This window comes from Staurois parvus, unplaced genomic scaffold, assembly GCF_062004578.1.
Source record: "Staurois parvus isolate SC_StPar_1 unplaced genomic scaffold, SC_StPar_1.0 ptg000361l, whole genome shotgun sequence".
In the NCBI taxonomy this organism is placed as follows: domain Eukaryota; kingdom Metazoa; phylum Chordata; class Amphibia; order Anura; family Ranidae; genus Staurois; species Staurois parvus.
In genome coordinates, this window is record NW_028318157.1 from 7,882,224 (window position 1) to 7,895,518 (window position 13,295).

At 37.1% G+C, this 13,295-nt stretch overlaps 1 protein-coding gene across 1 annotated transcript in view; it reads right to left on the bottom strand.

Moving 5' to 3' along the window:
• Positions 1 to 13,295, bottom strand: part of AFF2 (ALF transcription elongation factor 2) — a 759,231-nt gene that overhangs the window by 329,456 nt on the left and 416,480 nt on the right. The window contains exons 5-7 of the mRNA XM_089684953.1: positions 11,436 to 11,522; positions 8,739 to 8,775; positions 5,914 to 5,965 (exon numbers count right to left, since the gene is read on the bottom strand). Coding sequence (XP_089541079.1) covers positions 5,914 to 5,965; positions 8,739 to 8,775; positions 11,436 to 11,522 — 176 coding nt within the window. The remainder of the gene's footprint in view (positions 1 to 5,913; positions 5,966 to 8,738; positions 8,776 to 11,435; positions 11,523 to 13,295) is intronic.

The following is a 13,295-nucleotide window of genomic DNA, read 5'->3' on the forward strand; positions in this document are numbered from 1 at the left end:
ACTAACACTGTTGTCTATGATTAGCAAAGCGTAACGCGTCAGCCCCTTCAATAAATATATCAAAAGAAGTAGCAAGAGTTCAGAGGATATTGAGAAGATTACCAGAACAAGGGGGCAGAGAGGTGACAACAGAAAAGCACGTGCAGCAGTTTTTAGCTGGTCATCAATGACAGGAATATGTTTTGCAGGGATAAATCAAATCATGAAAGTATGAGGAGTGCATCTGATATTAATGTGTTTACAATGTAGAAATAGCAACAGAAAGTGGTAGGTATGTCAATGAATGAAGTGGAAAAATGGTAAAGATTCCTCTGAAAAATGACCTTATGTCCATTCCATAGAAGTATATAACCAACAGATATGTGCACACCGGAAATTTTGTTTTGGCTTCAGATGCATTTGTTATGTAGAAATTTTGTATATTTGTTTTTGTTGTGTTTGTCCGCTTCATTTTTGGGACCAGGGAGCCCAGGAATTCAGGAAACAGCTTTCCAGAGTAAGCAGGAGGAACTCAGGGCACATCAGTTTCCTGTTGCCTTCTGCAACTAATGTCCCCAGAAGTGACATATATTACATTACGTCCACAGTCACAGCTGTCATTCCTTGGCTTGTGTAGCCAAGGATGCAGGTGTTTCTGCACTTGACCCCTGCACACACCCCAAATAAAAAGTTCAGGGTAGGGCAAGAATGTGTATGTAAACAATAATCCCACCTAAAATGTGAGTTATTGCCTTGAATGTTGGAGTGAGAGCAATAATTCTAGGCTTATAGCTCATGACGAACTCTAAACTGATTATCTGTATAGGTGTTTAAAGTGTCACCTATGGACAATTTTGGGTATCATAGTTTTTTGCAAGTTCACAGACATGCAGTTTTAAGACTTGACATGTTTGGACATTTGACCAACCAATGGTTATAATATTGTGTTTGTTGGCACTAAATTTCATTTTAGTGTATTTTTTTTCCTGAAAATATGTATCTGATAAATACAAGCACAAATATCATGCAACATAAAAAACTGCAACTACCACCATTTAATTATCAAGGGTCTCTGCTTTCAGAAAATACATACATTTGGGGGTTTACAGTAATGGCTAACAAGAAATGCAAATTTTACAATGTGTGCAAACCCCCCACCCCCCCCAAAAAAAAAAATTATATATATATATATATATATATATATATATAAAACCCCAGTCAGTAGATGAGTAAACATGGGGCAGGAAATATGGGATGATGCCTATACAGGCACATTTACTTTGCAAAACCCAAAGAATTTGTGAACAGACGACCAAGTGGCAATCTTACAAATCTATGAAAAAGTAGTCTGATGCTGACAAAATCAAGTACTCAAAGACCTTGTAGAGTACACCTTGATAAAATAAGGTGGAACTTGATGTTTAAGACTTTAGATTTGGATAATGATCTGTTTGAGCCACCTAGAAATAGTGGAACAAGAAGTAGGTTCCCCTTCATAAGGATCATCATGAATAACAAGGACAGAGTCAGTCCTTCCTAACACCTTCCTTCACCTGGCAGAATTGATGATAACAAGGAACACAAACGTGTGTATAAGTGGAGTAGGGAATATCTCTGATAGATTCAAGGGTGCTTTTTGGATAACCAAAGTAACAAGATCCGACAAGGTCATTGGGGAGCATACAGGAGAGAACCACATGAGAGGCATTCTGTACAAAAATATTAATCAGGAAATGGGAAGCTAGCAGTTATTGAAATAAAATTGCAAATGCCAATATCTGACCTCTGATGACCCTTTAGACCAAATGCTAATCCAGGACCAGGATCTGACATGTTGCACTGCAAGTCAAGGGCAATGTATCTCAATGTTCAAGGCTAGACTATGAATATTCAATAATCAACAGCTGGCAACACGAGAGGTTCAGGCAGCTGGAGGTGACTGTAGGAGGACTGCAAAGATGAACCAAAGATAAACTCATGTGTCTCATGCAGTCAGGTCAATGCTAGGAAGGTGCTGAACAGCGGGAATAAGACTGTGAACAAAAAGTAATCTTGATTGAAATTAAACAAATAATATCTAGCAAACTAATCAAACGTTTGTCACTAGAGCAGGAGAAAAGGTGTCTATCCTCCTAGGACATTAGCTGAGGCATACTGGGAGTAGGTTTTTACCAGGCTGGCCACAATTTTTTTTGTTTGCCAGTAGGCACCTGTGTCATTCAACGAATGAGAAAAAAATGATGCATGAGTATGGAAACTCAAGAAAAGGACCTCATTTTGAAACAATTGGACTGATTTACTAAAGGGGTAGTGGCTGTTCAATTTGAAATGATCACTTTGAAAAATGTATTGCAAGCAAATTATTAGCTGATTGAAGTAAACATTGCTTCATCCTACTTACTAAGCTTAATGAACATTCACTACACAAAGTGAACAGCCTTGTTTTCTTTCAGTAAATTCACATCAATATATTAATTGTAAATGTAATGGTTTTTCACCTTTAAGTATGTTTTTTGAGTTATTTATCACCATACAGTCAGTTAAGCATGCTCATAGTAGTGTTTGCTAACAATATAGTTACCGGTTTTAGTGTGAATCCTAACAACTAAAACTTTTGAGTGTGCAGAAGTTTCTCAATAACAGCTGAGCTGTTTCTTCATTTAATCACATTCCCCAGCTTCATCTTCCCATGAGCATCTCTGTGCTTTCCAGCTTATAATAATAAACTGTGCAGTTATAACATCATGTACTAATATGTACTGCAGTGTACTGTTAGGGCTGTCAAAGTAAACAACATAGAACTAAGTAAGTATAAAAAACCCTGGGGAAGATAGAACGAAACCAAAAAGTAGCAAAAACAAGTAACAAACAGGTACTATGCTAGTGGTCCTTAAAGTGGAACTGCACTGCATCTGAGCACCGCAAACCGAAAATGCTATTTAATTCATTGTTAATATTCAAAGCATATTCACCCATCCAGCCATGCCTCCATGCTTTATTTATTTGAGAAATAATTTTGAAAAACACCCCTTGGCAATTCTGGCAGTGGACGTCTTGAATAAGGGCAGATGATTCATGTAGCATTTACTTCCTGAAATCCATTTGCCCCTAGCTCAGGCATTGACTGAGCTGAGAACCCTCCCTGCCCTCCTGAAGACTCCTGGGATGTATGGCATCTCCTAGATTGTAAGCTCGAAAGAGCAGGGCCCTCGATCCTCACATGTTTTGCATTGTATTGTATTGCTATTGTTCTGTCCCCCATTGTAATGTGCAGCGCTGAGCGAACTATTGGCGCTTTATAAATACTGTATAATAATAATAAATTTGCCTGGGCATGGAAACAGGGAGTAACTGAATAAATGCAAAAAAAAGTTGAAAACATGTAAATATGATTTATTTTCCTATCCATTTACTAATGCTAGCAGCATAAGGATTAAAAATAGCCCATGTTGAATGAGAGAGTGAAGTTCCACTTTAAATATGTATCTATAACAATTCTGGACTGACAATTAAAGGGTATGTGTGTACAATTTTTGGATATGGCAAAGAATGGTTATGACCCCTTTCAGTTTCTTTTTTATTTGCTTGTTTCCCATTTGAAGATCCCTGCCTTATTCCTGTTCCTAAGTGGATTCCTCATCACTTGATGCACCAAAGTCTAGTTATATAATTTTTTGGTACACACACACACAGCTTATTTGCTATGCTAATAAAGTGTGTGTCCGATTTCTGGCTGTTGCTGTATAGAGTAGAAATCTTCTCTCAACTGCCGTTAGGTCCTCCCCATAGCACTAATCTTCTGGTGCTGCTGGTGTTAATATTAGCAGCTGCCAGTTTAAACTAGTTGCATTGCTCACCCATCCCTTCCTCCTTCCTCTATTCGCATAACTCATAGCATTCTTTCCCACAATGCAAAGTGTTCTGTGAATGGAGGACTTGAATCCATTTCTTCTAATTACAGGAAACTTTGCGTACTGGAAAAAAATAGTACAAATTCTATGAATAGAGGAGGTGAGCAAAATGGGCAGATAAGAGGCACATGGTGAGGACCTAGTGGCAGTGGGAAGATGGACACAGAATACACATCACATACTTAGAGGTAAGTTATGTCGCTGCTGGTCCATTTGAACGGGAAGCTTAACACGGCTGCTTAACACGATAAAACCCAAAAAGGTGCATAAAGCATTTTTGACAGCACATCGCAATGCACTGCATATTCACAACTTGTATACCTTGCGTGTTTTTACAGTTCATAGTGTGATTAACCCCTAAAACATCAGAAATGATGGGAGTATTGTTGCAATTTTGTATATAACAAAAAAAATTACACCACTGACACAGCAAGAGTTGGGTAAATAAGCATCTTTATCCTTAATTTTTACGTAAAGGAGGTGGGAAGAAAAAGTAAGGAATATCTTTGTTTTAATGAAAAGAGAATTCTAAGAACATGCAGTTCGTTCCTGTCTTCCAATACCAAGTCTGTTCCATTACCCATATCGATTAAGTACCACATTTTGCTATTAAATGCCCCCCCTTTCTATATAGCCTACTGTATGTTTAAGAGCCTGTGTCATGAGGCTTTGGTTTGTGTTGATGGAATCAGTTTAACATCAGTTTAAGACAAATTTGATATCATTCAAGATTCATTGACCGATGCATTCTCAAAGACTTGTATAGGAATGTGAAACTCGCTTGAAGTGAACAAAAGCCCGTTGGCACAGGTGCTAAAGATGTCTATCCCTTATGGTATTGTTTGGTGAAACTCAGATTCTTAAATGTTGACCACCAATAAACTTATCTATTATCAATGTCCATCTGGTATTACCCTTTTTTATGTGACCTACAGCTGTCTCTTTACAGAACAGTGTGTCCTCATGACATCATGCATATTGAGACTGGGTGGCATTAGATAATGGAAGGCTTGAATTGGTTCAGTCATCCTGATCCTACTAGACTGCCTACAGAGACTCTAGAGATTTCCAGCAGCTTATCCAAGAGTCAACCAAGAAGAAAATTCTTAGGCTACTGGAATGCTTTGATCTCCTAAAAATGACCTATTATATTTCCAGTCTCTGGGCTACTGTTTTTGACTCTACTTTACAACTAAGCATTAAGAGGTTTCTGGTTCAAGAAATTGCTTGTATTCTATTGTTGCATAGCATTTTGTGAAGTTAGTAATACATTATTTCACCTCAATTGTAAGTATTGCTAAGCTCATCCTCTGCCCCTATGTTGTGCCCTCTTGACTACTTTATACGTTTTCTAAATATTTTATATATAAAATCCTAATGGAACATTCATTCAAATATGATTCTCTCTTAATCTACACCAAAGAAAAAAAATAAAAGAGAAAAAAAGAGGACATACTCTACTAACTCTAGGTTCTTTCTTCACAGCATTATATTTTCCTATACATTAGACAACTTTATATCAAATCTGACAGAAAAAGCTGTGAAGGTCCTATTTAACACAAGGCTATTATCAGTTCCACACAAAAAAAAAAACTGTGCACCACTCTGAGCCTAGCTCCATTTTACTTTCCCATAACTTGATGGCTAGACCCCTATCTCAAACTTAACCCAACTCTCACAACATCCTTGTGCAACGAGAACTCCTCAGTCACCAATAAGTGGCTTTTCATTAGATAAAGATACGGAAATGGGTTGTGGGCTTAGCCCTCAGGTCAGCCCTTCATAAAACAAACAGATCTCTATGCCATATGATTGTGTTGCTTCATTGTGTCTGTGTCAGTGTACCTGTTGTTTTGTCTTTACATTTTTGCTAAGCGTACACATTTATATTTGTTGGAAAACACTGTGTATTGTTTTAGTTAAGTGCAGCACATGAATGTTTAATTTAATTCTAAAACTAATTTAAAAATAGAAATGTACATTAGAAAGCAATGCAAACAATAAAAAAGGAGTATTAACTTACGACTTCTGCGGAACAGATTTCACTGCAGGTTTGTTTGTAACATCACAACGCTCTAGAAAAGAAAATATGCATATTAAAATAGCATTCACCTTATAATGCATGATTCACTCTCTCTATTCATGTCTGTCTCATTTTGTCAGCTCCACATCATTTGTTCTTGGAACACTGTACAGGCCTCAATTATGCTGATGTCAATGACCAAGAACTATGTTCTTTCATACTCCTACATATGCCACTACAGATGCTTTATTTCTCATTGCTTACAGAAATAGAGATGATCATAAAACAGATGAAACCTATGCATGGGACAAATACTGTATATACTTAAGTCTGCACAGTTATAGTAAATTAAACTGAATGTAAAGGCAATTTTTTTAAGTTTTGTATGAAGTGTGGAAGGGTTAGACCCTCTGGTTTGGTTCCCTACTAGAAAGATTCACCCTCTTTATTAGCCTTGTTCACCATTAAAAGGCATCTATGGTCAAAATGTAAAATCATAAATTAATTTCCACATTGTGTTTAAATTATTTACAGCCTATGTCTATTACTCTGAACAATCTTGAAGTTTGTAAAACTTCCAGGAAGTTGTGGAAAGACATAACCAGCAGATAGACCACACTCACAACATAAAAGGACAGTTTTCCGGCAAGCTTATATTGGATTGTCAAATATTACTATTTGTATAGATTACACATAGGTCCTTTCAGTACAGCAACTTAGAACATACAAACCAACCAAGTTTACAAAAATATAAAATGTCTTTTATTACTATACAATATTCTACAAGTTTAAAAGGAGAATGTTCTCATTAATGAGGTATGTATGGTACACATCACAGATTCATTCACTAGTGTAAATAGTGGGTTAATGTCAAATAATATGTGATGAGCTTGGAATCTGTAATATTTACCATGCCTAAATCATTAATGAGGAAATGCTCCTTTTAAACTTGTAGAATATTGTAAAGTTATAAAAGAAATGCTGTATTCTTTTTAAATTGGTTGGTTTGTATGTTCTAAGGTGCTGTACTGTCCTATGCATAAACACTGAAATGCTTTGAAATTTGAAGATGATAGCATCTTTGAACACAGTAACTTCTTCTTATCCTTTTTTATTGTTTATATTGCTATAACAATGCTGATGTTATCAAATTAAAGTGTATGCTGTGACATTAGATTTCCTTTAATCCTGAGACAAAAAGTAATAGAAAATCTGGATTTTTTTAGAGTAGTTGTAAGAACATGAGATGAGGGGACATTTTCCAATGGAAATATAAGTTCTGGTGATAACTATCTAAGATTGCATTTCCCCTCACTTTGGCCAGACTTTCTTTCACTTCCTGTTGCTTCTCCAAGATAGGGACATTTCTCCAATAAGACACAGATTAAAAAAAAATAACCTGCTTTTCCTTTGAAAAGGTTAGTTGCTTGGCTCTCATATTACTCTTTCCTGTCCTCAGTACTGTAAGGGAAGCTCAGTGTTGAAACCAGAAGGCTGTCACATACTCATTTCTGAGCACATGCTATAATTCTGAGCATAGGCTAAATGCAAGATGGGCATTGGCACACATGTGCAAATGTATTAGCATATGCTCATGTGCACACACACAGTACTCACTCCTTCACCAAACGGTCTATATAAGCTAGACTATGACATGAATGGATTGCTGAGTTGTCTTCACCTAATTCCTGCTTTACTTGAGCCTTGACCTCCCATACCTGCATACCCATGCATGACCCCTTACCTCTCTGTGGATTTCAGCCTGTCTACTGTGACCTCACCTTCTATCCTGACTTTGTTCCTGTCTTGCGCTCCTGTACCATGATCCACAGCTGTGTACTGATCCTGACTCTGTCTCTACCTGCTGTTCCTGCACCTCACTGCCCAGCTGTTGATGGCCTTTTGGCTTGTGTTCTGGCTACGCTCCTATCTGCCAATCAAATGTCACAGTGTTCCAGTTCCTGGTACCTGCCTGGTGGTCTATGATCATCTACTTCCAGCGAACACCAGGACTGGCCCTCGTGTCAGTTGGTGCCCTCACGCTTTATGTCATCACTACCAGGGGTGTTGGACAAGGCGTGCAAGAAAGTACTTTAAGTTCCTGAACTAGAATCAGCATTCAGATTAGGAGTTCTGACTTTCTTCTTTCATCCATGTTCCATACCATTAAAGGCAGCCTATGTGTTTTTTCATATGATGGGTTTTCTTTAAAAAAGAACCAGTTATGATTGGGCATATGTAAAAATGTGACAAAAATATCAAAATATGACTGACACTCATATTCAGCTCCTGATTCTGATAGGAGAAACACAAATAAAATACTGTATATTTGCATCTCAACCATTTAAATACCAAAGAAGAAACAAGTGGGCCAAGAAATGGGTTTCACCCCAAAAGAAGGCTACTTTTATTATAAGAACTAATCAGCACAATTAGTTTAGGACAGTTAGTAAAACAGCTTAAAAAAATTAAATACTTCAAGTACATACAGTACAAGTACTGTAAATATATTTTATTACAAGTGAAAATCAAAGCTGTGTCTCTATTAAATATCACAGAGAAGTGATTTTGAAAAAAGAAAAGGTTAGGCATTATAAAGCTTATAACCCTGCACTGCAAAAAAAAAAAAAGAAAAAAGAAAAGAAAAGAAAAGCATAGCTTGAAAAGTCATATGAAACAAAAACAATATTATTCCATTCGTTTTTACTCCTGGCAAATGTTTAATGCTGTTCTCAACTCATAGTACTAATAAAACAAACATCTTGCAGCACAAATTACATTGTAATCCAGTACAATATGATTACGTAGGTGAGCAAAAGACATACTCTGAATGCTGTATCCTGAGGTCAGATGTTGAGAGTCCTGTAAAAATAAACATAAATAAATCAAACCAGTAATCCACATATCATTTAGATATAAAGATGTAGGTCACATAGCCAAAGGCTTGGGTGTTATCTCAATCACATTTTAACCTTATCTAAAATTCATAAGAATTGAGCAGATATTAAATGATAAGGATAAATAACCAACACATTGAAATATATAACTACAGTATTTACTGTGTCAATCATACATTATGTCCTGTCTTCCTAACAATATAGAGCCTTAATTATCTCTGTTGCACTGGCAACTTGATAAAGTGATGATTTTCCATTAGGGCTTTAGCATGTTGGTTTTGTGGGGTTTTTTTTCATTTGCATTAACAGAACAATAATTAATTTTGTATACATAACCTTAACATACCTTTGAGTCTTATAACAATACCAGTTATCACACCACAAAAAAAGTAGATTAAAGCCAAATTCTATTTTTCTCAAGTTGGGATAAGGGGGAAGAGTTGAAAGCTTTGTCAATTTTATATTGTCTTTCATGACCCTTTGAGTAGAATTCCCTCTTCAATTACTGTTCTAATATTCATCACCTCTAAAAAAAGGTGTGCATGGTGATATAGAAAACATTAATTGCCTGAATAGTGGTTCTAATTCTTCCCCACTCCAGACAATGTTTTATTGCTGTCTATGTTTCCTTTGAAGAGATGTCCTCTTGCTTCCTTTTCTGTCTGATACCATTAAATGAGCAAAAAGAAAGAAAACCCCAAAAACAGGGAACATGGGCAGCAATAGTCAGTATACAAAAAAAATGTATACCTTGAATTATGGGCCACACAACGGTTTTCAAACAACCTTCTATCTTACTTACCTATTTATACAATATGCAGCATTTACTATTCATTAACCATGCATTCCAGAGGTCTATTTCTATACTACAGTGATAAGATACACTACGATGAATAGGGTAGAAGCCAGTTGCTCTCTTTCATTGTATTATAGCACTCAGATTTTTTTTTTTTTTTGCTTCAATAAACAAATCTTTGTTACATTTTAGGCTTATGAGTTAGGTTGAGCATAAAGCAGGCAATAGATGACACAATTTTCTTTCCTGCAACTATGGGTTGCAGAAAAGAAAAATGCTTGATTCCCCCATCCATTCAGTTAGTGTTGATGGGGGAATCTCTCCCACAGACCTATTGTGTTCTCGCAGCGGGGAGCTGTTCCTGCTGGAAGAACACAGTGATTATTGCTAGCGGCTAAAAGCGGTTAAGACCATGTTTACAGTTTTTGGGGCTACAGTGAGGTACAAGGTCATAACTATTGTTTTTGGTGTGATACATTTTTTTCAGTTGTGAAGGCAACAAAAAAATCAGTGCTGAAATTGCAAGCTCAAAAACGTAATTCAAATTGATTCCACCAATTTTCAGAATTTACATACCTGTATAATTTTGAGTTGTAGAATCAAAATAAAGCACCTGAGGTAAAGCTAGGACCCTAGTCAGGTAAAGAAAGAGTGCTTACTACAATTTTGTTCTTTTAGTCATTAGTGAGCAGTAATTTCACCATGCCGATTTCCAATACATTAGGCATGTGTTTAGCCCTGGAGCTAAGAAGATGGATTTTTACATTCTACTGCTATTCAGTCTTAACCTAAGCAAAGACATCAAGCAGGTGGGATGCTCCTTAATATGTTACATTATTGTGAGTTTAATTAAGGCACACCCAGGCATACACAGACCATTTATATGGCCACAGGGTAAAAAAATTTCACGGAATCCTAAATACTTTCTATTAATGAAAGTATGAGTGCAATTTCAGAGAAAGTACACTTACCATGTTTGCCACTTTACATTGACCCAGGGGTGGACTGACAACTCATGGGGCCCCCGGGCAATAGGGGATCATGGGGCCCCTGTGTCCTTGCCCAAACTCAAAAAAGCCTATGAAAAAGGTACCAGGGGCATATCATGGGGCCCCCTACTGACCCCGGGCCCTTGGGCAGTGCCCGAGTTTCCCAATGGTCAGTCTGCCCCTGCACTGACCTAACAGATTCCCCCTCCAGAGATGCATACTTACCTCAATCTGTTAACTGCAGCCTCTGGGGATTGTTTTCATCCTACGCAAGAAGTTCTCTGTCTCCCAGCTGTGTCTGTGGGGCTCATTTCCCCATGTTTCCTGTCCAGAGAAAGAGGTAGACAGGTCCCATAGACCCCTATAAGGCTCTACTGTGCAGCTGCTGCCAGGAGACAAAGGACTTTCAGCACAGTATGTAAACAATCCCTAGATGCCATGGCTATCACATTGAGGTAAGTATGTATCTCTGGAGGAAGGGCAGGGGGGATCAGGGGCACACAGATTAAACAAGAAAACGGGCAAAAGGGGCGAGCAGGATAACTGCACTTATCATTTAAGGCTTTGTTAAGATTCAGTTTTCTTAGTACTTTGTTAATGTGCACTGCAACATTTTAGTGAGCTGTGACTGCCCTAATTCTTTTCTTCCAAAACTCCTGTAATTGTTCCCCTACCAGCAAGAGGAATGGTTGATTTTGCAGAATGAAATTATTTACCATAATACCACATACAAGCTTCATGGACACTCCCATGAATAGATGAACCCTAGTGAATGCCCTAAATATTCCTTTTAAATAATAAAAAATATTTCTTTTCTGTGTAAAAAAAATGTTAACTTACTTTGCTGGAAATGGGAAACTTGGACTGTTCAGTTTTGCAGGGGGTGTGGATTGCTGTCAGAGGTGGTGGCCATGAATGTGTCATTTCCTGTTTGGTAAGAAAGTAGACAATAGATGCATTACATGAGATTGATCCTACTATCTTAAATGAATTACCAACACAAAACAACTCTGTACTAACAAACAGTTAGTATAAGTATCTAGGAGGCCTGTAGGACATATTCAATGTGCTTCTAAAAACTCTGCTTGTCACTGAAAAAAAAGGATCTCACCATCTCCGTCCTATTTCCGAATTGTTACTTTCAGATTTGCAATGTAATTTTGCTTACTAAGAAAGGTGCTAAAGTGTATCTAAATCCAAAAACAAAACAATTATTCTTAAATGTGGCAGCTATATTAGTTTTTTATTTTCACCTGCTGCTCCTGCCAGTAATACACATCTGCCCTAGGGTATAAACACTCACTCACCATATGGTATCTATGGAGAAGAGTATTTCCATTTTTGCAGCTAAATTGGGATAACACCTACTTTATGTGTTACATGTTCCCATTTGCATAGCATAATATTATATAAAAATGTTTAAATAAATAAACATTGTAGCTCACATTTTTCAGATTATCTTTTCTGGAAACACCAGCACTGAAAAAATCCTACTTACTTATTTTTGTTTATGAGGCATCTGGAGATCTGTGCTTGCCACAATTAAACCTGTCTTTACTATGCTGGCAGATCTCCATTATCAGCTGTAGACTATATTTGAGCACTCTCTGTCATAACAAAAGGATGAAGATTTAGAAGCTTGTCCTCTTCATTGTATATTAAAGTATAACTAGGTGTATTTTGTCATAGTGTTAGCTAGAATGAAGAGGTAATGAACACCTCTCAGGTTTTCTTGTAGTCCAAGTCCCTGTTACAGGGATTCACATTCTCTAATTGCCTGGTGACTGTTATCACTGAAAGTGAAAGAAAATACAATTATCAGAACAAAAATAGAGGGGTGACTACCAGAGATTCCCTCACTTTGGGAATGGGAACACATTTTTAGGTTTGCTGCTTAAGTGGGAACACAAAACAAACATACAGTGGGGTTTTCTCAATTTTGTCTGCAAAAGTGGAATACAATTGAAACACACACTTTTATTTAAAGCCTTGCTGCCCAACTTGCAACCCTTTGGCACTTTTTGTGCAGCCATCAGAGTGACTTTTATTTCTTTTACTCTGTTACTTGTGTGTTTGCATCACTTTTCTCAGTTTATGCTTTTATAATAGGCTTTGGTGAGAATTTAAATTGTGGTATGAGTCAGTTATGTGTGCTGCATAAAATACAAATAAGGATGCATTGATCTATAAAGACGCTGTAAAAGTTGTGATCTCCAGTAGCCTCATATGATGCATTGTCAGTCTATAGCCCTATAGCATGTCCACAGTCTCTGATCATCTCCTCTAGCATGTTTCTGCCAGTTTTCTGTAGTAATATATTCAATGAATATTATGTGAGCCCCCTTGGTGATATCAGAGGCTGCATTTGAGGCCTCCTATATGAAATTAGTTGACTGTCACTGCTCTATTTTTCTCTAATAAGGCCATTTCATGCTAAATGATTCATGTATTTCTAGTACTCCACCATTAAAATGGAAATATATCTTCAAAGAAACCAAAGCACAGGAGAAATCTCTGCAATTACTTTATTTTCATTATAAAGACACACTAAGATATCCCCAGACTTAAACAAGTGGTGACACACAAAAACATATAGAGTGGATCAGAAGTGTAATGCAAGATCAGTCTTTTGTCAGAGCGATGACCTGAACTTTCATTTAGGGAAGAACTATAGCTGCTGAGATCAGATATAGAATCAGT